The sequence below is a fragment of the Aethalodelphis obliquidens genome, unplaced genomic scaffold (genome assembly GCF_003676395.1).
Source record: "Aethalodelphis obliquidens isolate GAN/ISIS:26980383/991018 unplaced genomic scaffold, ASM367639v1 scaffold8, whole genome shotgun sequence".
Lineage (NCBI taxonomy): Eukaryota > Metazoa > Chordata > Mammalia > Artiodactyla > Delphinidae > Aethalodelphis > Aethalodelphis obliquidens.
Genome location: NW_020837952.1, coordinates 19,432,990 through 19,459,102, shown reverse-complemented (window position 1 = coordinate 19,459,102; position 26,113 = coordinate 19,432,990). Strand labels below are relative to the sequence as shown.

Below are 26,113 nucleotides of genomic sequence, written 5' to 3'. Positions count from 1 at the left end.
TCATACCCATATTTAAACTTCAAGAGCTACTGATCCAAGCAGAAATGGATTTTAGTCCTAATTTGTGGGGGAAAGAGGGGAATATGGAAGCAAAGAACACCTATTCACTTGAGATTGCCTTTATATTCCAAAAAATTGGATGCAGAACACTCTCAGCAGTTCTTTAATTCATAATTGCATCAAAAGTGGGGAAGGGATGTTTTACTTGAAAATAGTCAAACCGACTCCTCTAAACAGGCCATACTTGCCCGCGTACTAACCTTCCTACATCAAAGGTTGGCCACAATGAATGATGAATATAACCAAATGTTGGGAAAACTTTTGCAACTCCTCTTATCAACAGGCCTGCGGATTCTGCTTCAGGTGATGCCATATGCTTCTGGATCAGCTCTGTGCATCTTTATGCAATCTCTCACACTGAACCGGGCCTATGATGAACCCAACCCACTTTACCTCCCATTGTCTATATAAACTATTAAAACTGAAAAAAGATTGTATAGAAGAGCTATTGTTGCCCATCTCCATGGAATTTTGGCTGGGATAGATACCTCCAGTTCCTATATAAAAAGTATTTAGGGACTTCCCTGGCAGTCCAGTGGTTAAGACTTTGTGCTTCTACTGCAAGGGGCTTGGGTTCGACCAGGGATCTAAGATCTGCATACCATGTGGCATGGCCAAAAAAAAAAAGTTTTTTTCTTCTTCATTACAGAGGTATTCAGAGGAAAAACTCTGAATACATCACTAATCATCAACATCACTAATCATCAGGGAAATGCAAATTAAAACCACAATGAGATATCACATCACACCTTTAGAATAAACAAGAAATAAGTGTTGGAGAGGATGTGGACAAAAGGGAACACTCATGCGCTGTTGGTGGGAATGTAAATTGGTGCAGCCACTGTGAAAGTTCCTCAAAATGTTAAAAATAGAACTACTATATAATCCAGCAATTCCACTTCTGGGTATTTATTCAAAGAAAACAAAAACACTAATTTGAAAAGATATATACACCCTTATGTTCATTGCAGCATTAATTACAATAGCCAAGATATGGAGACAATCTAAGAGCCCATCAACAGATGAATGGATAAAGAAGATGTGGTACATATGCAAGTTGTTACCTGTGCTTCTGACAAATTGGCTATGGGTGGAATGTTCCAAAGACCCCCTCCTGGAGTTCAATACATTTGCTAGAGTGACTAACAGAACCCAGAGAAACATTTTACTTACTAGATGACTGGTTTATTATAAAAGTTTATAACTCAGAAACAGCCAGGTGGAAGAGATGCATAGGGCAAGGTATGTGGAAAGGGCTCTGAGCTTGCATGCCCTCTCCAGACCCTCTCCCCAGATCTGCACATGTTCACCAACCTGGAAGCTCTCTGAACCCCAACCTTTTGGATTTTTATGGAAGCTTCATTACACAGACTGATTGATTAAATCACTGGCCATTGGTTATTGAACTCAATCTCTAGCCTCTTTCCCTTCCCAGGAGGTTGGGGACAGGGTAAGGGGGTGACTGGGGGTGAGGTGGGAGTGGGACTGAAAGTTCCAACCCTCTAATCTCAGGGTTGGTTCCCACGGCAACTGGCCCCCATCCTTAGATCAGTAGGGACTTCCCCAAAGTCACCTCATTAACGTAACAAAAGACACCTTCAGGGCTCTCCTCACTTAGGAAATTCCAAGAGTTTTAGAAGCTATGTGCCAGAAATGGGTAACAAGACCAACTATATATTTCTTATTATAAATCACAATATCACACCTTGTAAGAAGACTAACACAAGAATTCAGCTAAAGCATTGAGAATTGAAAAGTTAGCCATTATTTGATCAAACGTCTCCTTCAATATAATGGATTTTCTTTGGTATCCAAGACTTCTGATAAATGAATCTTACTTAGATTAAACCCAACTCTGTCTCCCTGAATTACTCACCAATTAGTTCTTGTTCTCTGAAAGAGTAGTTCAGCTTACTCTATGACTGCCTTTCAAGTGCTATTAAATAAAAGTGCAAGTTTTAATACTAGGTCCTCATCTTTGACCTTAGGGAGTCACTTAAATACTTTGACTCACTGTTTCTTCAACTGCAAAATGGCAAGTCCTACTTTGTTCATGTCATAGGGTTGTTGGGAAAGTAACAGTAACCATTTATTAAATATTTACTATGTTCTAGGTATTAATGAGAACTTTATACACTGAGTTATTAATACTTCTAATCCTATGAGGCTGATGGTATTATTCCCATTTTACTGAGGAGAAAGTTGAGGCTGAGAAAAATTGAATAACTTGGCCAACTACTACAGAGTCATAGGACTAGGATTTGAACACAGTTCTGTCTGGCAGCAAATTCCTGGACTTAATCATTTTACTCTTTGGCCTGCTATGAAAGAAAGTACTTCATAAATTTCAATTATTCAAATATTTCAAATGATTTCCTTTAGCCTTTTCTCCAGGTGAAACATTCTCATTTTTTTTCAGTTATTCCTTGAAGAACTATCATTTCCCCAGCCCATATCATTAGATTCACTGTCCTCATGGAGTAGCATGTTTTTAAGGTTCCCACTTAATATATCCCAGCTAGAATGGTAAGTGATGTCCTAATGTGGCTAGAGTTAGGAACAATATTCCACAATGCTTCTCCAGCTCATAACATGTATGTTCTACCTGTTTCTGAACCCAGACAAGCTAAAGCTTTGTTATCATCCTCCTCAATAGGCTGCAAGGGTCAAACATGCTGGAACTTGTGTCTGAAATGAATGAATCAGTGTAGAATCTGAGTTCAACATCTTTTTTTTTTTTTTTTTTTTTTGCGGTACGCGGGCCTCTCATTGCTGTGGCCTTTCCCGCTGCGGAGCGCAGTCTCCGGACGCACAGACTCAGCGGCTATGGCTCACGGGCCCAGCCGCTCCGCGGCATGTGGGATCTTCCCGGACCGGGGCACGAACCTGTGTCCCCTGCATCGGCAGGCGTACTCTCAACCACTGCGCCACTAGGGAAGCCAGAGTTTGTGGATTTTTAAAGAAATAAGTCAGAGTGGATTTTTTTTTCCTTTAAAAAAGTCACACCACTGACTTGCATTTTCTTGAGTGGGAGAGAAAGGGAGGGGTGGGCTGCCGGGACGTTCCTAACTTTGGGTACCCAAAAGCAAGTATGTGGAGAAGAGAGACTGAGATCCACTGCTTCTGAGGCAACTTTCGTATCAGCTGCCTGGGCTAAGAGGTATGAGATTAAGAACAGTGAGATTATGTTATGGCCCTTGTTTCAGCTGAAGACAAAGTGTAGACTGCATAGTAGGATCCCACTGGATGCCTGTTAAGTAGGTTAGGTTGAAGCATGTGATTATATCTGATGGATGGGTGGGAAACTCAGTGCCAGGTACCCTGGAGGTGCTCAGTCAATATGGGTTCATCTTAGCAATAATGCTGAGGCTTCAACTACTACTTGATGGTTTCATTTTACAATTTGTACAGGCAGAGCAGGAATCATCATCGAAGCTGGGAGGGTCTAGCACTAGGTGTTTAGAAAAATCATTTCATTTCTTATGTTTTGGGGGATGAGAACTAAAGGGGACTAGTGTATTTCTTTGTGCCCCGAGAATCGCATGTATTTATCTTTTGGCCTTGACATGGTCATAAAATATGTTTTCTTTAAAGGAAAAATTTATGGAAAACTCATATTCATGTTGAATGATTTTAGGGTTGATTTGTTATTTATGCATTTCTTTCTAATTGTGTTTTTTTCTTTTTACATTGCAAAAGAAGTAGACTCTGGCTATGAAGTCCAAACTATCACTGGGGAAAATGAACTTCACCAAGTCATTTGTCATGACAAAAATGGCTTATCAGTCATAGTTAAAACAATCTAGGAGTTGGTAAAGATATTTTGATTTGTTCTTGTGAAAGATTTACTTCTTAAGACAAGTCCAGAATACTTAAAATACTGAAGTGCAAATACTTAGATAGCAAATGTATTTAAACCTCAAAACTCAAAAACGTTTAGGAGACCATGTATTTGCCTATGGGATCAATAAAGCACTTGAAAATATTTTGTTTTATAGTCACACATTTTATTACAAATTTCTTTTATTTTGTACCTAATAGAAAAGCAAGTTTGGAGTCTATTTACAAGTACTATATACATTTACATATATTACATACAGTTAATGAATTTAAAGAAAATGGGCAGAGAAACACAATATATATGGAAGAATATGCCACTGTACATGGTTTATTATCATGGTCCTTAGTATTACTGAATCTTTACTATAGTAATAAATACAGTTCTATATTTACACATCTTATAAAACATCTCATAAATGTATTTTTTTCAATTCCAAGTTAAAACATCTGATCAAAATAAACATGCTTATATAAAAATAAATCTACCTAACAGTCTTTTGGTTTGGATGTAGTGAAGCTAATGTAGTATAATAGAAATTATTAATTCATCCTTTGACCTTTAGTATTTAATAATTTTGCCTTGTACAATACCTAACACATGTATTAGATATGGAATAAGCAGAGAAGTCATGTTCTTGACATCAGGTAGGTTGATCCAAAGACAACATAGCTAAAACCAAGCTAAATAAACAGGATAATACATTACCAAGTTCCTGTTGAGTCAAAAGTGGTTTCAGACATTGTTGCTAAAGCTACTAGAGGTACCTGTGAGAAGTTATATCAGTGGATTTAGTTTATGCTGTGTCTGCATTTGATTGTTACCTTATGATGCACATCAGTTTGAATCAAGTGATAAAACCTCCTGTGAAAAACGTGCACTCACCCAGGGGGAAAATAATCCCAGGTTGCTTACCGTCTTTTCTGCGAATGTCCATTGCTGGCAATGGAGTTTTCTTCGAACCTCTGGGCACCAAGGAGTTAAAAATGAATTAGACAAGACCTCATCTGTACATCATTGCCTTCATGGCAATTTATGAATTTAAGTTCATTTTCCTTTCAAAGTATTTGTAAGCAGTTTTATTCCACTGAGGGTGGAACCATCTAGTGCTGATACATAAAGTCTAGCATCTCTAAAAATGATGTGACTATGAATGAATTAATAGTGCCTTATGTTATCCATTCACAGGGGTATTGGTGACCTGGAAGGATCCTTTCTGAGGAAAGGTGATGCAGTACTAAAACATCTCCACATGGTCATTAAAATGAAATCCTACTGGTCACAACCATTACTTAGTAATGTAGGCCATTTAAAAACTTTTATTTTCCTAATACCTCCAACCATATATGAAGGGGTTTTCTGGTTTAAAACCCCTTTCGTAAGCAAGTGAGTTGAAAAAGAATTACATTGAAATCATGGAGAATTTTTTGAACATTTCAATCTGTTTTTAAAATATTTATATATATTTTAGGCTTACCTGAAGAGTGTGACTGAGTTATATAGCTTGAACGAGTTGTATAAGCAGCATTTAGACTTATTTTTCACTCTCTTGTATCGATAATTATCAGCTTTTTGACACTGAGAGGTTTTTTTTTTTTTTTTTTTAAATCAAGTTTCCACTCAGCTCTTTTTAGTTACTGCTCTGATATACTCAACCTCACATTTTTGGGTTTTCAATTTTTGAAAACTTTCTCTCACATATTAATTAGAGACATGGGACAAATGCCACAGATGAAAGATGACAGCTTTCGGTCATCGGATAAGCTGTTGGTGACCCAGAATTGGAAGGCAGGTCATAGGGTCTGCTGGCACCGGTGAAGGTTACCAAGGCCTGGGTTGAGTCACAGGACTGTTTCTCAACATCATCAGAGTTAATAGACATCAGGCTTGTGTGTTTCGATCTTGTCCAGAAGTGGGTTTGCTTTCCCAGGCTCCCCAGATCCTCCTTAAAATGAGGATTGAAGAGGATGTAGAGAAGGGGATTGAGACATGCAGGAAGGGGGACAATCACCAGAAGGATAAACTTAATTACTTCAGGGCTGATGAATGTGAGGTTCAGTAAAGAGGAGAAGGACAAGAAAGCCACCGGGCAGTAAAGGATACAGTTGGTGAAGAGCAACAGAGCAATGTGCTTCACCATAGAACAGTCCCAAATATTCTCCAGGTCTCCCTTTTCCAAATTGCAGTAGAGCTTGGTGTAGGCAATGGTCATCACGAGGAAGCAAAGGGAATTGAGCAAGACGAGGGCCACCATGTAGCCTGTGGCGCTGGGCTCCCCAAAGGGCAGAGGCAGGCAGAGCGGGGAGGCGCTGTACTCGCTGCCGCCCAGCAGAGGAACCGCGGCGATGGTCGCCGCCAGCATGGCGCAGAGCGCAACGATTGCTTTCAGACTGGAAAAAGGAGTTTTCGTTTCGAATTTTGCAGAGCATTTCACAGAGAACCCACGCTCCAGGGCTGCCAGGGTAAGCAGGAAAACCGAGGATTCCGAAGCAAAAATGGACAAAAACCCGACGACCTGGCAGCCGACCCCCTGCTCCCACCACGCACCGTGCTGCGCAAAGCTGCCAAAAGTAAAGGCATCCACGCCAGCCAGCACAGCACTGCAGACCCCCGTGAGCATGTTCACCACGGCTATTAACCCAATTAACAGTTTTACGGAGGAAATGTACAGAGGGGCTCTGAACACGGTTGAAGTCACCAGGGCATTACACGTCAGGGCCAAAACTGCTATGGTCCACACTCCAATGCGGATCAGCCAGCTACCGAACAGGTATTCGCAGAGTTTGAAAGGGCCTAGAGGTCCAAGGAAGAAAAAGACTGGGTATCAAATTAGGGTTCACAACTTTTGCCAAATTACCTCTTTGTTTCTCTTGTTAGGACACCAAGAGATAGAGACCAGTAACAGCCATGGTAACACACAGTTCCCTTATGGCATACTCCACTTTATTAAACCACTATTTAATATAAAGGTGAATATACCGGGTGCCCAGATTTTCAAGCTATGCCCAGAGAAATGGAGCCGGGGAGTTTAAATCACTGGATTCAGGTCCCCCAAATACAGCAGTGTGAGGGCCAGGTAACAAGTCAGATCTCTGGTTTTTGTTTTTTTTTTAATAAAGTTTTTTTTTGGTTTGTTTGTTTGATGTGGACCATATTTAAAGTCTTTTTTGAGTTTGTTACAATATTGCTTCTGTTTTTTTTTGTTTTGTTGTTTTGGTCTGGAGGCATGTGGGATCTTTTCTCCCCGACCAGGGATCGAAGCCGCACCCCCTGCATTGGAAGGCGAAGTCTTAACCACTGGACCACCAGGGAAGTCCCTCCTGGGCGTTTTATGATATTTGTCCAGAATGCTTCAAAAAAGGTTCTGTAAACAGGGAAGGAGAATCCTAGGGAAATACTCAGTGATGTTAGAAGAGGAAGTATGAAGGTGCATTTCATGAGAATGTCATCTTAGGTTTACATTGACGTTTGACGTTTAGGTGCAAGGAACCATCAAATTGTTGAAAATGAAATATCAACCCTCCCCAGCTGTCTTTTTTTTTTTTTTTCAACTGGCCTATCCTATTTCAGGGAATGGGACAAACAATTAAGTGAATAATATATATAGTTTTTACTTATCTCTAAAACTATTATTTGCTTTAACCAAATAGCTATTTAGAGAAGACTTACAAGAAATCACTGTCAAAAATCAGTGATTACATGAAGCAAGACTGTTGCATACCAGACTAAATAGCTAATATTATTTTAAAAATTACATATACTTCTAACTATAAGATTGGTTCTTTCATTTCCATTAATCTGAATCAAAAGTCTCCTACAAAGATCCTATTTATGAATGGAGACCAACTCCAGGGAACGAACATTTGTATTTTAAAGGTCCCCATGGGGTGGGATATTGATGAGCTGCAAAGATGGCACAGATTTTGCCTTGAAGTGTAGCCAAATGTCCCTGATGGCCTCGGAATTAAGGGTGGGTACTGCTGTTGAGCAGTTCTGATGCCTTTCTCACCTGGGGAAGGTGAGCATTGCACCGAATGAAGGGCTTTCAGGTCTTCCTCAAAATCAAGCAGGAAATCTTCAAGATCACGCTCATCTGCAGGAATGAGAAGTTCTGGAATGATTAGTTCTGTCTCTCTTTTCAGGGGCCAACTTCCAGGGAGGAGAGTCCTGGATTGCCCTAGAGACATGAAATGTCACAAAGGGAACTGAGGGTCAGACATCCCACTTTTCCCTGGGCTTTCTTGCAAGTCTATTATAAAATTGCTTTGGGATGTTCTACTCAAGCTACTATATGACAGAATTTCAGCAGAACTGGGGGCAAGGGACAGTAACCCTGGACTCCCTGTCACAACGTCGAAGCTCTCTCATTCTGTTCTTGTTCCCTGGAGCTCACGATGGCCCCAAATTGCACTGACCTAAATTAGAGAGAGAGCGTGGGCCTCTCCATTCAGTGGAAGAACCACTTTATCCAATTTTCTAACACTTAGATAGCTATAGTGCAAATGTTCTGAGCTGTGTTCTCTGAGTACAAGAGGGAGAATTAGTACGTTTCTATCTTTCTGGGGAATTCTGCTTAACAGAGGACAAATCAAGTAACTGGTGCTTGGATTAGCTATCCATGAAACAGGAGTTTTGTGATCTAACACACTTACTGATTTAATTGGTCTGGGGTGAGGTTTGGGCACCAGTGTTTTTTAAAAGCTTCTGTGTGATTACAATATATGGACCAGGGTTGCAAATCATTGTCCTTGAAAATAAACTCCACGAAGAACCTTGTCTCTCTCATTCATTGTGTGCCTCTAGGGCATAGAACAGTGCCTGGCACACAGTAGACACTCTAATTGTTTATTTTTTTGGGGGGAGGGTTGAATAAATATAGTAGAAATTAGGGTGGGTGAGGCAGAAAAAGCAAAAATGAAAGCAAGAACAAGAGCAAGACATGTGCTGTAGCCTAAAATAAAAAAGCCAAGGGCTATAATATCAGCTCCTTAATCAGGTCTGTGTGCAGGAAGAAAAGTTAAGATAATGTGCAGACAGACTGAATCGTACTTGCTTGGGAATCAACAAATCATTAAGACCCAAAGGAAGAAAAGCCAGTCTATTTAGACTCTGTGCAAACTTGCAAGGTTGGCAGGGAAAGGAAATTGGGGGCTGCCCAGAGCACTGCCTCATTACCACAGGTGTGGTTTGAGGTACATTGTTGTCTATTTAAGTCAGGTCTTGCTTCAAGGAAAGCCAAGTGCTTTACAGACATTATTTCATTTCACTTTCCTGACAGCTAGCCTTTGTGGGGGGTAGGTGGGGAGAATGTTTTAGGATTAGTTGGATAAGAAGTTGGATTCTTAAGCCCTTCTGCTGAAATATGGAGGCATCTAAAATGTCTATATCCTCCACTCCCCACTGGGGTTTAAGAATAAAAATAGATTGTATTTTCTGGAGAAAAAAGCACAGAAGCATGTTTGAAAAAGTTATCCACAGGGATAAGGCCCTCAAAAAAGTTTATGAAAATATTGATAATCAATTTTAATATTTACCCCTGAGGACAATATGTACTAAAAGGGATCTGATTGTAAATATAAGTATTAAGAAATCGCTTAGAGAAAAGATGACTTTTTAGAATGAATCCTAAAGGAGTTTTCTCTTTCTCTAAGAATCTTTAAAAAGTGGGATTGATCCTCAACTTGCTGGGGTGATCACATAGGGACTTGTTTGGAGTTCAGATGATCTGCTCGATGACTTTTCAAGCCCCGTTCAGACACAATTTCATCACAGTGACATAGCAGCTCTTACCTTGAACTTGAAACATTCCAGCATCTTTCTTATGAAGGTCATCTGCACTGCTGTTGTCGCCTTTATTCCATTGATTAGAAATTTTATAGACATTTTCACATACTCCAAATGCACAGCACTGATATGCATAAGGCATTTCTATAACCCTTTGAATGAACAAAATCAAACAAAAACACATACTTAAAGAAATAGATTGTTAAATACAGTGCTCATTTTTCACTTAATAATTCTGCCTGTGGATCTTAGCCTTAATAAGTAATCTAAAATATTAACTATGTGCATAAAGATGTTGATTACAGTGCTATTCATAACAACGGAGTTATTAAAAATTATTGCCATGAAATGTTGACAGTTGCTGAGGCTGAGTGATGGATATATTATTTTCTCTACTTTTGAGTTTGAAAATTTCCATAATAAAAACACTAAAAAATGACTGTTAGGAAAATTGTAACACCATTAAAAAGTGCTTATGGTATGACATAACATAAAGTGACAAAAGGTGATATAAGTTTGTATACGTACTATGATTCTAACAATTAAAAATACATTGGAAACAAAATCTGGAAGGAAATAACATAAAACTTTGTTTAAGGGTATTTGTAGACATTTTTTCCTCTCTTTTATTTTCTAAACTCTCTTTTGGGGTTATGGTTTTAAAGTATGTAAAAAGTACTGTGGTTTAATATATATACAGAATATATATATGTGTATATACATATATATATATAATCTTTCAAGGGACTTTATCGCTAATAAGTGTAACAGGTTTTAAAGAGCATTACTTAAACAAATATTAATTTAGTACATTTTATTAGAACATATACATAAGCAAGACGAATTTAAACATGTCAACAGGAGTACAATTATGTTATAATGTTATTTAATTACATGTCCTAGTTTGTATCTCACGGATCAATGGTTTTCAAACTCTTTCCATGAACTCTGTGGTTCCAGGAGGCATCTTTGAAGAAGGAAGGAAGTGTGGTCAGGAAGACACGTTCTCCCACTCCAGGGCTTGTCCTAACAATGCCCCAGGGGTGGGGGACTTGAAGGCATGAAATGCAATTCAAAAGAGTCCCATAAATTTTGAAAACCACTATAACACGTCTATTGTTTCACATGACCACAAATGTATCTTATTAGTTTTAATGACAAACTCACTTGAGTTCTGGAAAGTTTTCAGATGATATCAAGCTCTGTAAGGCATGATTTCCTGTTAATTTTAAGTGAGTTAAACCATGTAACCCAGTTACAGGAAAAGACGACAGGCGGTTGGATGATAGGTCCCTGCAAAACATCAAACAACAATTGGCTTTTAGTCTGTGTTAGCATAAAACGATTATGTTAAAAAAGCAACCTAAAGATGATTAAACTGCTCCATAAAAACTTCTAAGCAGGGTCCTTCCTCTTAATGGTAAAAGGAACCATTTTGGTTTTAGCTCCTGAGCAACTCTTCTATTTACCATCAGAATTGCAGGAGAAAAATGTTTTAATCACACCCAAATTGTAATTTCTACATTCAGCTTAATTCTGCCAGATGGGGACATCGAAAATCAAGTGGAGGGTGCTACACATAATTTGAAAAGTGGTGCTGACTAGATCAAGTTAGGGGTGAGGGGGAAAACATTGTTGGGGGTTTATTTTCTTCCTTCTCGCCATAACTTCTGTCTGACCAGTTCCTTCTTTGTCTCTGAGACACAGGAGAGAGGGAGAGGAAAGAGCAAGAGATGGAAAGGGAGGGAAAAAACAGACAGGAAGATTTTCTGTTAGTCAGGATGGCAAACTGTAAAATGAAAGACCTTTAGAACTGAACTGATTACTTAGTCCATTCCACCTGATGGCTCAGCAAAATTGGAAAATTTCACCTCAATCACCAGAACCAGCTGTCACCCAGATGGTCATTTATCCACATAAGGACGCACATGGCCTTGGAGGGGTGGGGGGTGGGAAGTGGGGTGCTCCTTTCTGGTGTGATCCAGCTCCAGTGCAGGAGACACTGAGGGCTGGGCATTCTGTGTACTCGGGCTTTTTCAGCAAAACCAACATTTTTGATTAATCAGATGGGGCCCAATTATTAAAAGACATGCCATAAACAAGTCATGAAATACTCACAGCTTTCTTAGAGATGGCAAAGTGGAAAATGCATTGGGGTGAATAATGGCAATTTTGTTCCAAGCTAAATTCCTATTAAAAAAAAAAAAAAAGGCAAGTGAGAGGATTATGTAAAAGAAGACTGTGTGAAGTTTTACCATATATATTCATTCTTCTAACAAAATGTGATTTCCATTCAGGACAGGAGCAATTAACTTATCAAATCATCTTTCAGAGGCAGATATTAATAGTATAAAATGATGAAAGAGAATTTTAAAGCAACCTTGTTTAAATCAATCCAGGAAAATCCTTCAGGTGGATACTTCAGATTTTACTCTCTTCTTGCTAAAAAGTTGACTTTAACATGGTTGTAAAATTTTATTAGGGCATTTCTAAGATGAGTAGGGGTCAGGGAATTGGAAGAGACAGGAACTTCTGAGGCTCTTCCTCTGACAGGCAAGTAAATTTTAAGTTATAAAATGTCCCCGGATATGTAATGACACTCAACAAAAATTTGTGTACATTGTCCATGTATGTCAGGCCTTAAGAGAAACACAGAGATACTTTAAAAAAAAATTCCCAATAAAGAGAATGGACATTTAATTCTTTTTTTTTTTTTTTGTGGTACGCGGGCCTCTCACTGTTGTGGCCTCTCCCGTTGCGCAGCACAGGCTCCGGACGCGCAGGCGCGGCGGCCATGGCTCACGGGCCCAGCCGCTCCGCGGCATGTGGGATCTTCCCGGACCGGGGCACGATCTCGTGTCTCCTGCATCGGCAGGTGGACTCTCAACCATTGCGCCACCAGGGAAGCCCCTGGACATTTATTTCTTAACTGGGAAATGAAGAAGAGAGGGGCTAGCATATGTTAGAAATAAAAGCCTTTGATAACAAAATCTACAATTTATTGAGAAATAAAATTCACTCACCCCTTCCCTCCACAGACATATATGTAATGAAATGTAGATAATTTTACAGGAATAAGAAATTTCACATTTTAGAAAAAGAGCAATGAACTTAAAATTCGTATTTTTAAAATTCATAACTCAGAAGGGAACTAAAGTGTAGACATTTGAGGAAACTGAAAGTGATCACTGTCAACTTTTCTCTAGCACAGAAAAGTAATTTATTCATGGTGTTGGGCCCCCTGAGTTACTTAGGATAAATGGTATTCACAGAACATTTACATTCTCATTTGAAAGGCCCCTGAACTGGGGAAAACTGGAAGCCTTTTTAGTTTTCTCCTTTCATCGATGGCAGAACAAAAGAAAATTCCAGCTAACGAGGGGAAGGAATGGCATGGAAGGAGTGGGAAAGCTACAAATGGGAATTGGGCAGGAGACTGTCTTCTGTTGAGCTGCTCATCAAATACGTGTCCAGTGAGGGTTGCAAGCCCTGCCATCTGCACTAGATGCTGGGGATGAGAAGATGAAAAAATTCTTGTCGTTTTCAGGTAGGGCGTGGTGTACCTGATGGCGGTGCTGAGTGCTGAGTCCTGTAGCAGAGAATGTGCAAAGCACATCAGAGTGGAGAGGGCTCAGAGACAGGAGATGTTGTTCTTATGGGATGGACAGGGGCAAGTTAAGAGTGGGGAGGAATCCAATGGGCAACAGGACCAGGAGAAACAATGGTCCATGTGTCAAGGGACTGGGAACTGGTGGGTGAGAGATGAAGGTGTTCCAGGGGGTTGGAATCAGATTCTGAAGGATGGTGCTTGGAAGTTTGGTTTTGGTATTGAAGACAATAGGGGAATAACAGAGGATTTTTGAAGCAGGGAAGTAACATGATTCAATTTCTACTTAAGAAAAATTCTCTTTGGAGAATGAGATGAATGGGTAAAGACTGATGGTGGAAAGTCCGGTAAGGAGGGTGATGACAGTGATCTAGGAGAGTGATTCATGGGTCTTTGGTAAAGAATATTTAAGTTCTACTCTCTTAGCAAATTTCAATTGTACAACACAGTGTTATCAAATATATCAACCTTTGATATATTTGAAAAAGAACTAACTTTTGGAAAGAGCCAGAACTCCAGCCTGGTGAACAAGGCAGGTAATAAAAGTAGGCAATGTACAATATCTTTGTTTTACATTTATTTTAAAAAGTTAAAGAACTTCACAAGCCGATTTTAGACCAAAAGTAAGGAAAGGGCAACACAATTAAATTCAGAGCAAGATGATTTTCAAAGTGAATTTTTGGGAGAAACTGATTCTCCAAGGTGAATTTAAAATGTTTTGAGGAATGGTATTATTTTATGAAGGTATAGTCTCTTAAATGTTAAGAAAAACTTTAGGAAAGAAAGGGTTTTTAACAACATCCTGCAGTTTAAACATTACATATTGTCACCGTTCACCAAAATTACATCGAAATCCAGTTTCAGGATGGAAAAACATCTGTCATGCACAAAAAATCTGTTACCGTTTTTTTTAAACTTATGGTTAATATATGGTATTTTCAGGTAGTGTGTGGTCTACCTGATGTCAGTGCTGAGTGTTGAGTCCTGTAGCTCAGAATGTGCAAAGCACATCAGAGTGGAGCGGTATTTATGGTATTTTCAATATATATTAATAATATAATAATCTATTATAGTATATATTAAAATATAATATATTATACATTTACATAATATATTAATATCTATAATATATGTCAAATATATGGTATTTTCAATCATAAAATGGAATTTAATATTTACAAATCTTAGTCATCTGAGCAACAGAAGCATTTTCCAGGACAGTTGTGCTTAAACCTTAGTGTACTTGTTAAAATGCCGATTCTCAGGCCCTACTCCAGAGGGTCTAACTCATGAGGCAAGTGAGAACCTGGACTCTGCATTTTTTTACAGTCACCTCCAGGTGATTCTTAAGCACTTAGAGAGACTCACATTGAAAAACTATTTGACCAGGAGAGAAAAACAGGCAGGAAGAACTGTGTGGTCACCCCGGTTTTGCAGGCAGAACAATCTCCGCCAATTCCCAGCTAGGAACAGAAACACATTTTGTAGGCAGTTCAATAGCTTGGCCTCCTTCCTCTTTATCAGAGTTTCACGTCTGCTGACTGGCAGAGGGCAGATTGCAAATTTACTGCTTTTGAACCTGTTCCTGGAAATGATCATGAGCAAAATGTTTGCCTTCTCCTAGCAGATACATGCACAAAGGCCCAACAGTACAAGTATACAGTGAAAAGAAAATATTAGGGGAAGACCCAAAAGAGATAAAAAGTGCTCAATGTTGGGGAAGCTGCCGAGAGAGAGTACTCACAGAGAGCGGAGGCTAAACAACTGCTGGAAGGTGTTGGCTCGAATTTCACACATTTCATTATGTCGCAGGTCTCTGAAATGACAGGTTCCAAAGATTCATTTCAGAGCCACAGGTTTCAAAGATTAGTCTTCAGAGAACTTTTACAAAGGGGTCACCTGCCCTCAGTCACAGGAACACATGAACTACGACTACCGAGTGACACTGAGAAAAATTTCTTTTTGTTTAAAAAAGAACACTGCAATGTAACCACATAAAAAAGTATTGCCTCTCCTTCGAAGCCGCTCTTCCCTTTGGGTGAATCTGAAGCTATATTCCAAATGCCAACATCATTCAAACACCTTGAGGATGCCTCTCTCTGCCCTCTGAGTCTTTCTTATATCCTTGGAGGGTCTTCAGGAGTGTCAAGTCGTTACCTTTCAAGGTGGATTTTTTTTCCCCTCCCTTCCTCGCCCAAAGGCATTCGGAGAAGAATTAAGCAGAAAAGGATAGATGGTTAGTATTGTTTTGACCAAAACCAAAGCATGACTATAAAGCAACAACACTGATGTTTTCTGGAGGAGGCAATTTTCAGAGAGGAATTCTAAAATGTTTCATGCATAAGTAGCATCAATGGCACCTGAAATATGACTAATACGGCACCTCTTCTGAAGCTTACTATTGTGGTTTAGAATGGAAATTTTTTTTTTTTTTTTTTTGGCCGCACGCACGGCTTGCCGGATCTTAGTTCCCAGACCAGAGATCAAACCTGGGCCCCCGCAGTGAAAGTGCCAAGTCCTAACCACTGGACCGCCAGGGAATTCCCATGAAGGTTACTATTGTGAAGCAAACATACCAACAAAAGTACCCCCATATTAAAACGTAATGCCATGCATATGAGCCTCACTTGTGTTCAGGAAAAAAAACAAAACAAAACAAAAATAATGCCACTCATTGGAGGTGTAAGTTCAAAAAAGTTCCAAAGCTCAAATAAACCCAGTTCATTACTATACCAGGTTAGGAAAAAAAAAAAAAAAACCCACAACATACTAAATGCCTTACTTATAGTATAATGCATGGTAAAATAATATCGTCTGTGTCTCCCAACTTTACAGACATCCTATACAGTCACAGCTCCTGTGTGTAAGAAGGGAAAGCATCACATGTCTCCCCAGTGAACCACAGGGTAAGCAAACCAATGACCCCTGGAAATGTGAGTTTTGGCTCTTGGTTTGCGCTTGGTGACTTAGAGACTCTTACAGACATACATTTTCTGAAGCTTTCGGCAGACTGAAAAACTGGGTAAATCTTCTAGCAGGTTATAAGATAGATCTCTGAAAAACAGAAGGTACAAAAGGGAAAAATCTGTTACATATTAATTGTAAGGAAAGATGCTTTGCTCTCTTTTCCCCTCCACCATGATCTAGCTCCCAAAGGCAGACTATGAACTTTTCCCCAGCCCTGATGTGCAGCAGGTAGTCATAGGCATTATTAGATTAAGCAGTAGATTCAGATGTCAACTGAAATGTAACTGTTATACTTCTTTAATTGATTTAAATAATTTACTTAATGAATTTATTTATGTTTTGTTAGTGATGATCTACAATGTTCTAGCTATTATCTTACAGAAATGAGTACAAATTAAATTAAATAATTGTGCCTCTGTTTCTAAGAGCTGCTGTATCTCTGCAGCTGAGAGAATCATTGTTGGTTCTTTTCTAATCAACAGAAAAAGAATCCCAACAACAATTCAAAACATAGCACTAACTTTGAAATCAATCATTACAAGGGGGGAAAAAGAATCTAAGAAAGTCTTCAGCCCAAACTCAACAAATTACAGAATAACAAAAACATCTGGACATATTTATAGTATAATATAACTAATCTGAAACAAGCCATGGTAATTTGCAGAAAGCTTAAAAAAAGAAAGCTGGTAGATAAAGTAACAGATATATATATATACATATATATATATATGTGTATATATATATATAAAAATCTTGCCTCATGTTTTAAAAGTTATCAGTTAATCAACTAACTCACTTTCATGCCTGATTCTAATTCTTAAAACCAGATCACCACTATGCAACTGAAAAATCCATATTGTTTTCTGAGAGGGTTTTAAATTACTTCATTTTTGAAATTGATCACTTTATCTTACATTTATTGAATAAATAGAACTTAAGTGGAAATACAGTTCAATTTACTACACATGAATAATTCAGATAAAGCTGTGTGCAAACACAAATTTGTAGTTTACACTAGAGATTTGAAAGACCAAACCAAACCAAACCAAACCGAACCAAAACAAAACAAAAATGCCCCACACCTATGCACAAATACAGCCGATTAACAATATGGTGTGTATTTTTGGAAAGTAGTGAATGTGATAAAATGGACACACATATTATCAAAGCTGATAATAATCTGGTTCACTCATTTCCACAGACAGCAAGGGGAACAATCCTTCCTGTGTAATTCTTAGTAGAGGGTACATGAAACCTTCTTCTACATAAAGACACAGTGTCACCACCTTCCTACCTATTACCTAATGATTTTCATGGCTAGCATTGATCAAGCACTTCTTATATATAGACACCGTGTTTACAGCTTGACCTGAATTATTTCATTTAATCTTTGTGGTCACCTTATGAAGGAAACATCTGTGTTGATTCCCATACAAAGCAAAGACTAAGATCACCAGCTAGTAAGTGGGGAAAGCCACACACAGTCAAGTCATTCCCATGGAGAAGAAGCAACTTGGAGGCAAAATCAGTCATGTACAGTGACATTGCCTCATGTAACAGCTACTCAGTGGATGACGCAGCCAAAGGAAGAGAGCTCTCAGACCAGTACTTCCAGAACAGAAAGCAGAGTGGAGTAAATGTCATGACCCCGGGTTCTACTATCAACTTTAATTCTACTTCGTTGATATGCTGGATGAAGCACTGATGTCTTTTTCAATTCTCTTCTTTAATGAGAAGATACGTGCTTTGCTGATCTTGCAGGGTTGTTGTGAAGAGCAAATCAACGCTACAGGTTGACGTGCTTTGAAAATGGCCGGATACTGCCATTAATGCAGTTGCTGTCTTTCAGGCCTTTCTAGGTTTCCACTCCAGGAAAGAATAATGGTGTAAAGGAAGCGAGAAAGACGATGGTAAGAGCTAACATGGTCGAAGAGTTTGCAGTGCTCCAGGTGCTGGTATAAGTGTCTGACGTGTAGTAACTTATTGCGTCCTCATGACGATCCCCTGAAGGAAGTGGCTACATCTCTTATTTTATAGGCTGGGAAATGGAGCCCCGGAAGGGATAAATAACTCGCTCAAGATACTGTGATAGCATAGAGGCCGGATTTGAACCAGAAAAATAGACCCCAGAGCTTCTGCTCTTAATCAGTTCGCCAGTCAGCCTCGGTGTATGCAGCTTTAGACCCGGGTGGTTTACCATTCGCTGTGTGACATACTGGAGACAGATGCGATATAAATACTGGCTCCCTATTTATTAGTTACAGTATGTGAAATCCTGGTCATGTTACTGAGCCAGCTTCCTGAAGAAATGAGGATAATTATGCTTATTCTTGGTGTGGTGGGCAGAATTCGAAGACGGCTCCTGAGATTTCCACCACCTGGTGTCTATACTTGTTCTCCCAGTTATTCAATCAAACCATCTGCATTTGAATTCGAACTCTGCTACTTTCTTGCAGTGTGATTTTGACAGATGTACTTTACTTCCCTAATTCTCTCTTTCCTCACCTGTATCTATACCTTCTAGGGAGATACGAGGTGAGGAAGAGGAGACTTGTTCTTAATCCCCTTCCTTTATACATGAACGACTCACTTTAAGGCTGTTACGTGGTTTATTGCAACTCCTATCACTGAGCAACTGCGGTCTGAAAGTGACGTAGTGGGCTGGGGAGAGGGGAAGGCAGAATCACTGAAGAATGTTCCCATTCTTCCACTTGACATTTGTAGAGCTGCTTGTAGTTCTGTTACTCCGGAAGGCTTGTGCTGGAATCACAGGCATTGGACTGCCGCAGAAGTCTGCCATGTGAGAACAGAGCCATGCGAGAGACTAAGGGTGCTTTCACTACAGCCCAGCAGTGCTTGAGAAGGTGATCACAGGGCGTTGAGGGGGGAGGCTGAACATGGAAGGTCAGAACAAGGCTCTCCCAATTCCTATAAACTACTTTTTGTAAAATGTGGGAAGGGCAGAGGAAAAAAGCCCCAAGTCAACAGAAATAACATATGCAAGCTGTTTAGCCATTAGATGAAACATTAGAACATGGCACCAGCAACTATACCGGAAGAATGTTTGGTTGCCTTTATCAAGGTCTGTGTGGGTCTGATAATTTTATTTTGGCATCCATATTGGGTTTTTGATCCATGATTTTCTTTTTTTTTTTTTCCTGCTCTGCAGAGGATTTGGGGCTGGGGGCAATGAAGTTATTTTGGCTTGTTCATATCCATTTTCTGAAGGGAAATGTGTGCTAGTTGAAACTCGAATGGGAGACTGTTTGGGACTTGGAAACAAGGGGTATGTCGTTGCCATTATTACCAGGGTCACATCTGAGAGCCACTTCCCTGGCCCCAAGTAGGCAAAGGAGGCCTGACCTCCTGAAAACCTGCGAGGAGAGAACTTTCTCCTCTTTTAAAGGATTATTGAAATAATGTTGGTCATTTCACCCCCGTTTACACAACATTAGTGCTTTACTGACACGCACAGCACTTGGAGATTCGGTAACTGATCGCAGACAGTTTGAGGAAGAGATGAGATCTGCGCTCCAGTTAAAGTCCTGTGGAAACACAAACCAGACATCATTCTTGTATTTAGGCATCATACAGTGACATATTTTGATTCATTGATGTTAAGACTGGTCAGGCTCGAAGGGTAGTGCAAGTTCTGGGCAAAGTCAAGAGCCTACTCAAGTACTTACAGACTCTCCAGGCTCGCGGTACCAGTTAGATCAGGAAATTCAGTTATTTGTGAGGCACCATTCAAAGTCCTAGAAGGAGGAGTACATGAGTATTACTGGGAGAAGATTCTAGGAAGGGGTCATTTTTATGGCCATTTCAAAGCACTTGAAATGTTCATTTGGTCTTCACAGCAACCTTGCAAAGGGAAAATGATCTGTAAGAGAAATAAACACTTACAGTATTCTTAGTTCAGGTAAATGTTGAAAAGCAGATCTCCCAACAACCTGGATAGGGTTGTCATAGAAATGTCTGAAAAAATCCAAAGACCAACGTCTTAGTATAAAACTTGAATGACAAATGAACACCTGTTCAGAATTTCAACAAATGCCTTCAATGTACTTGTGTAATTTTGATTACTTGGTTTCAGGTAAACCTCAAAAGTATTTTCATTCGTATTATGAGACTTTTGCTGAGAAATCCATACTACATAAAATTGAAAATCTCTGACAGCAAGGCAGATATGAATGTCAGCTCCTATGGAGAAAAGCAAGTGAACTGACTACAGTTATACTTAAAGCTCTTCCTCTGCCTCCAATATCTGTGGTCTATCCATTAAGTGGCAAAAGGTAGTTCAAGGTGCTGGCAGTTATATCATTAGCTAAAGAAAGATGAAGTTCTATATAGTCACATGAGGGTCATATCCTCTGGTCAAATCTTATGACACACACACAAAGGATCCTTCAAATTATTTGAGAGTAAATTTGCTACTCTGGGTTTTTGTAACATTAGATTTAAAAAAATCAATGATTGCTCTAAAAGGTAAGACATTATTAGAACTTCAGAAATATTTTGTTTTACAGATGTTTTCAGTGTAAAGGTATTTGAACCACCTGGTCAATGGAGTCCCACAAACAGTTCTTAGCTGAGACATCCTTCCAGTTCAATTAAATTCAACAAATATTTATTGGTGTCTCTTATGCTCAAAGCATGAGGGTAGGTACTGCTTGCCGTTAAAGACTGATTTATTAAGGAGGCTGTCATTAGCTACCTACTATGTGCCTGGCATTATGCTAGATGCTGGGGATGTGAATAAGAATGATAAGGTGTCCCTGCCCTAAAGAAGCTTGGAATCAGTTGGGATAAAACAAACAAATAAGGGGATATGACTCTCTGGTTGACAAAGCATTTTCATATCTAGAGCTCAATTAATCCACCTGCCAACTTTATAAGATCCACGGCATAGACACTTAGGTACTATTTCCCTCATTTTTGGAGGAAGAAGCTGAGGCTCAGATATTTTGGTAAGCTCATTATCTCCCAGAGCTTCAACTTTCTAATCTGTTAAACTAAGGTAATAATACTTAGTAGTAGGGTTTGTGTACACATTAAAAGAGCTAATGCACATGTAACATCTGGCACAGGGCCTGGGATATAGTTGTCACTCAACATGCCAAATCCCCGTCCACACTCCCACCCTCTGACTTCTTCTTTTCCCTTCGATTAGACAACTGGTAAGAGAAAGGGCTAGAGCTGGACTATAGGTCTTTTTTGTTTGTTTTCTCTTGTACATCTTTTTATTATAAATCTTTTTCTAAAATATTTTTATTGAAATATAGTTGATTTACAACGTCGTGTTAGTTTCAGGTGTACAGCAAAGTGGTTCAGGAATATATATATATACACATATATTCTTTTTTTTCATTCTCTTCGATTATAGGAGGACTATACATCTTACAATTTAGAAACGGAGTTGTCCTCAGAATATTACATTATCCCTTATCTACACTATGTGCTTGTTTGTATGTAATTATGTTCATATACCTGCGTGCATGTAAGTACAATGGGCAGCTATGAATACACATGCTTATGTACATAAGGCATAAGTATCACAAACACAAGGCGGAGCTATAGGGTTCTCAGGAGGGAGTTCTCTCATGAGGTCAAGAGAAACTTCATGAAAATGCCATTTGAAATAGACCCTGGAAAACAGAATTTCGACAAGCATAGTTAGGGGACGGAATCATAGGAGCAAAGGAAATAAAGGAGGGGATCTGTCCTATGAATGTAGCTTAGTTGGTCTGGGTTATGGCGTAAGGTAACTGAGGACTGGGTCAGGAGGGTTGGCTTGGGCCATGTGGAAAGCTGGGACTGTCAGGGAAAGGAGTTGGCGTTTAATGTAAACAGACAACACTGACTGTATGTTTCACAGCAAGAGAATGACAACGTGGATGCTGTGCTTCCAGGGTGAGCACTGTGCTAGTGGTAGAGGCAGGGGGGTGAGCCTTAGACTGGTAGAAATCTAGAGGTAATGGCTAGCAGAGGGGCTGGTGGCAGAGGGGATGGAAAGAAGTTATGGATAGGATGGGGACTACAGAGGAAGAAATGAGGCCTGGGTAGCCAATGGACAAGGAAAGCAAAGAAATCTGGGTTGGGGGGAGTATGGGCGGGGACGGTAGTGACAGAGATAGACATGGAGGCAGAAGCAAGGACAGAAGAGCTTCCAGAAGAAAACAGTCAAGGCCAGCAAAAAGTGGAGAGAAGTGCTAATAAGTATTGGGGGGCTGTTAGTCCTCTTCAAGGGGTATTAACATATCAAAAGGGTGATTAACAAAACCAGTCCTGTGGCTTCAAGGAAAGAAGGGGCAAAGAAAGGCAATGCAATCTGCCAACTTCTCAGTATGTAAATACTCTCTAATGAGAACTAATGTTTACTGGCAACAAACTTTAACCCCCTTAGTTTGCCAACATACTGTCAGAACGTTTCAGAAATGATGAATGGTATTTTTTTTTCTCAGTTGTCAGGGCTAGTTGGGATTCCAGCTCATTTGTGACAAATGCTACACGGCTCCAGAAAGCCTCTCTATCAAGTTGGCACAGGATGCCGAATATCTGCCAGGAAGTGCCCTAGAGTCCTTTTCAGAAGTCGTCCTTACTCTCCTCCATATTTCAGACCCCCCACCCGTGACCTTAGGCCAATACTATGTCCCAAACCTGCCAGTTGTCTTTTAATTAAGAGCCAGCCTATTACTTACGTATTTTCACCTCCCTATATGTACCTACACAGGATCAATTTTCTGTTTGTGCTAAATATGAAACATAGAATTAATCCTACTTTGAAGTTATAACTCTATCTTATGCCATTATGGCATACAGATCCTCATATACACCTTCCTAGAACATATGCACCTTTCCAGAATTACATCCTAGTTTGTATAAATGTAACTCAGTGTTTGGACTCGAGAATGAATGGGTATCGAATGGCTACTTAGCGTAAAGCAGTAGTCTCCTCATCTCCCCCTCCTTGCGGTAAAGGACCTCTATCATATATAATAATGTATGTATGTATGTATTTCTATTTCAGCTTTATTGAGGTACAATTGACATATAAAATTGTACATTTAAAGCTTACAGTGTGTTGATTGGATATAGGTATACACGGTGAATGGATTCCCCCAACCTAGATAATTAACTATTTATCATATATTTATCTTTTTTGGGGTGAGAACATAATAATTTATGTTTCTACTATACTTGGGTTCAAGTTCTGAATGACTGAATGACAATGGTGACCTTGACATGGATGCTCTAAAAATCAGTTTTATTCCTTAGGAAATAGAGATAAGCAAAAAAGCATTTCGTAAGATTATTGTGCAGTGACACAAGGCATTTGAAGATACCAAACATAAGGCAATGCACATTGTAGGTCCTAAGAAAAAGAATCTCTAATATTGCTTCAGCATTTGGCTAAAACTTAGCAAAACATCTCCATATACACTACAGTGACCGAGACAAAACTTGGGCAAATATAGTATATGCTTAAAAGTGCAATTCATGCTATACTGCAGGATAGAAGAATCGAACAGAACTATGGCTACTTACATTGTAATAAGAGAAGGGTTGCCTACAAAGGCTTTCTCAGGTATCGACTTGATATTGTTGCTATGAAATCCTCTAGAAAGAGAGGAAAAGATAATTTATAGAAAATAACCTGTGGGGTAAAATCATTTAATAGTCCCCTCACCAAACCCGTGGCAATAATCAGCAATTTTAGTAACTAGAGGATAAGGTTAAATTCCTCTATGCATTTTGAAATGTTTGTGCCCTCACGTACTCTCTAGGAGAAAAAGATATCACAGGCTGTCATCTGGAAAGAGGAATAAAGAATCTGAAAATAATAACTGTGCTTTATGGAAACTTACAACCTAATGCTATAAAAAGAAAATCCATCTGTTAATATCCAATAGAGCATCATGGTATAACAACTTGAGACCGAGGAAACCATCTTTGGAGAGAGGATTATGATCGCTCCTCTTTACCCCATTTAAAGCCAGGAGAAGAGAAAATTGACTTAAGCTGCAGTGAAGTAGAGAGTTAAGTAATCTCCTTATGAGGACAAAATTTCCTGAGCTGAAGAAAGGTGCCCCAGCTCAGTGAGTCTGTAATAACAAATTGATTCTCATCTGTCAGTGCTAATGTTGTCTGACTGGCAGAGGGGTAGAGTCAATGGTCTTTGGTCTATGTGGGCCTGTGGCTGAATGAGGTGAATGGCAGTCTTGGGGCTGCCTGACCCAGACAATGATGACTTCCCAGCTAAGCCCCGTGTGGGGTTTCCTGAGGCAGAACCACATAGAGGTTTTTTCTTATAAACAAGCCCTGCTGTCTACCTCCTTTAGCTGTGTGTCTTATTTCTCTCTGCCAAGAGAATAGGCTCTGTGTTTATTTTCCTTTCCAAGTGTTAGAACATTACATAGGTTATTCACATTTTTAGGTACAAAGAAAAGTAATTATAATATATAAAAGACAATATATGCAACCTAATAGCTGAAAGTTCGCTTTACTGTAGTAAAATGGTGAGTTTCTTTAAGAATTAAATAAGATTTATGAAACATTAAAAAATATGAAATAATGTATATGAAGGCATCTAGCACTACACTAGGCACATATATTGTGTTCCTCCAGTCCTATGCAACCTAGGAAAGTTTGTCTTTTTGAAATGCTCAGCAAATAACTGAATTCCGATAGAGTTCTCTACAAACCTATAACGTATATAAATGTTGGGAAAATGTGGCTTAGAAAAACAGTATGGCTTAAAGAAATATGTATCCTTTTTTCTAATATATATATATATTAGAGAAATCCATTATAAATTAAAAAATGATTATCTGCCGTTTGTTGGTGATAGAAGCAAATTAAAATATATTTTGGATGTAGTTAATCATTATTTACATGACCTTTTAAATTTTTCTAGTAAGTCGTATTAGGTGCAATTGTCAAACATACTTTAATATAAATTCACAAAGAATAGTTCTCCCACTAAATTTGTCCTACTTACAGTTCTTTAAGGTTGGACAGTGTCCTGATTGCAGTGGGGAATTCATCAAGATTATTATAATTTAAATCTCTGAAAATAAGTAAATAATATGTTCAGTTTTTCACTTAAAAATTCATATATATTACATTTACAAGGAACGTTAACATGCTCTTCCCATGGACCAGTATCATCGATAACAATTCTCATTCCTTTTCTTAATGAAGAGAGATTGTGTTGGTTGTCTGACCACCATCATTCCACAAGTATCTGCATTAAAATGGTCATTAGACTGGTCATGAGAAATTTCAAAAAGTCACGGCTCAATGGCACTGGGCATTAAAAGAAGGGAGGGGACATACAGCAGCGTGAATGTCCAAGCGGGAGGGACGCTTGGCCAGGTGTTGGCGGCTGGCCGCTGTAGCTCTTCACCCGAACCCCGCTCACCAAGCTATCAGCTAGTCTGTACCCTCCTCGGGGCTCCTGAACCACATCCGCTTTCCAGTCCCCTCCTCCGTTCTCTGACTTTGTCCCACTGCTTTTCAGATGTCCTAGAGGACATCTAGGAGAGTGGCTTTGTTCCTGACTCTGGTACAGTTCCTGTCTTTCTCCCAGCCTGAGGTCCAGGATGGTAGCCTACTTTTGGAGAGGCTTATGTGGTACAGGGTACTCTCAGGAAGAACCTCAGGTCTAGAATTTCCACATGGTCACAAATAAAGATTCAGATCCGAAGGGTGACGTCTGTGAGGCAAAGCTCTCTATCATCCTTCCTGCATAGAGACGGAATGGCCAAACAATCTCAAATCATTCGTTTCTCTGTTATGACACAAATGGCTTTTCAGTTCCATTACTCACAAGCGCTTTCTAGACTTAACTCCACCGT

At 39.3% G+C, this 26,113-nt stretch overlaps 1 protein-coding gene across 3 annotated transcripts in view; it reads right to left on the bottom strand.

The window, feature by feature from the left end:
* Window positions 1-5,425: 5,425 nt before the first annotated feature.
* Window positions 5,426-26,113, bottom strand: part of LGR5 (leucine rich repeat containing G protein-coupled receptor 5) — a 119,685-nt gene continuing 98,997 nt past the window's right edge. Inside the window, exons 6-17 of one of the 3 annotated variants that reach the window (XM_027107030.1) lie at window positions 25,255-25,323; window positions 23,802-23,873; window positions 20,160-20,231; window positions 19,943-20,011; window positions 19,730-19,801; window positions 16,278-16,343; window positions 15,034-15,105; window positions 11,801-11,872; window positions 10,850-10,975; window positions 9,689-9,834; window positions 7,908-7,991; window positions 5,426-6,691 (exon numbers count right to left, since the gene is read on the bottom strand). In XM_027107030.1, the coding sequence (XP_026962831.1) occupies window positions 5,604-6,691; window positions 7,908-7,991; window positions 9,689-9,834; window positions 10,850-10,975; window positions 11,801-11,872; window positions 15,034-15,105; window positions 16,278-16,343; window positions 19,730-19,801; window positions 19,943-20,011; window positions 20,160-20,231; window positions 23,802-23,873; window positions 25,255-25,323 (2,008 nt within the window). In that variant the 3' untranslated portion in view covers window positions 5,426-5,603. The remainder of the gene's footprint in view (window positions 6,692-7,907; window positions 7,992-9,688; window positions 9,835-10,849; window positions 10,976-11,800; window positions 11,873-15,033; window positions 15,106-16,277; window positions 16,344-19,729; window positions 19,802-19,942; window positions 20,012-20,159; window positions 20,232-23,801; window positions 23,874-25,254; window positions 25,324-26,113) is intronic. The other 2 variants (XM_027107028.1, XM_027107029.1) reach the window with 2 other exon arrangements.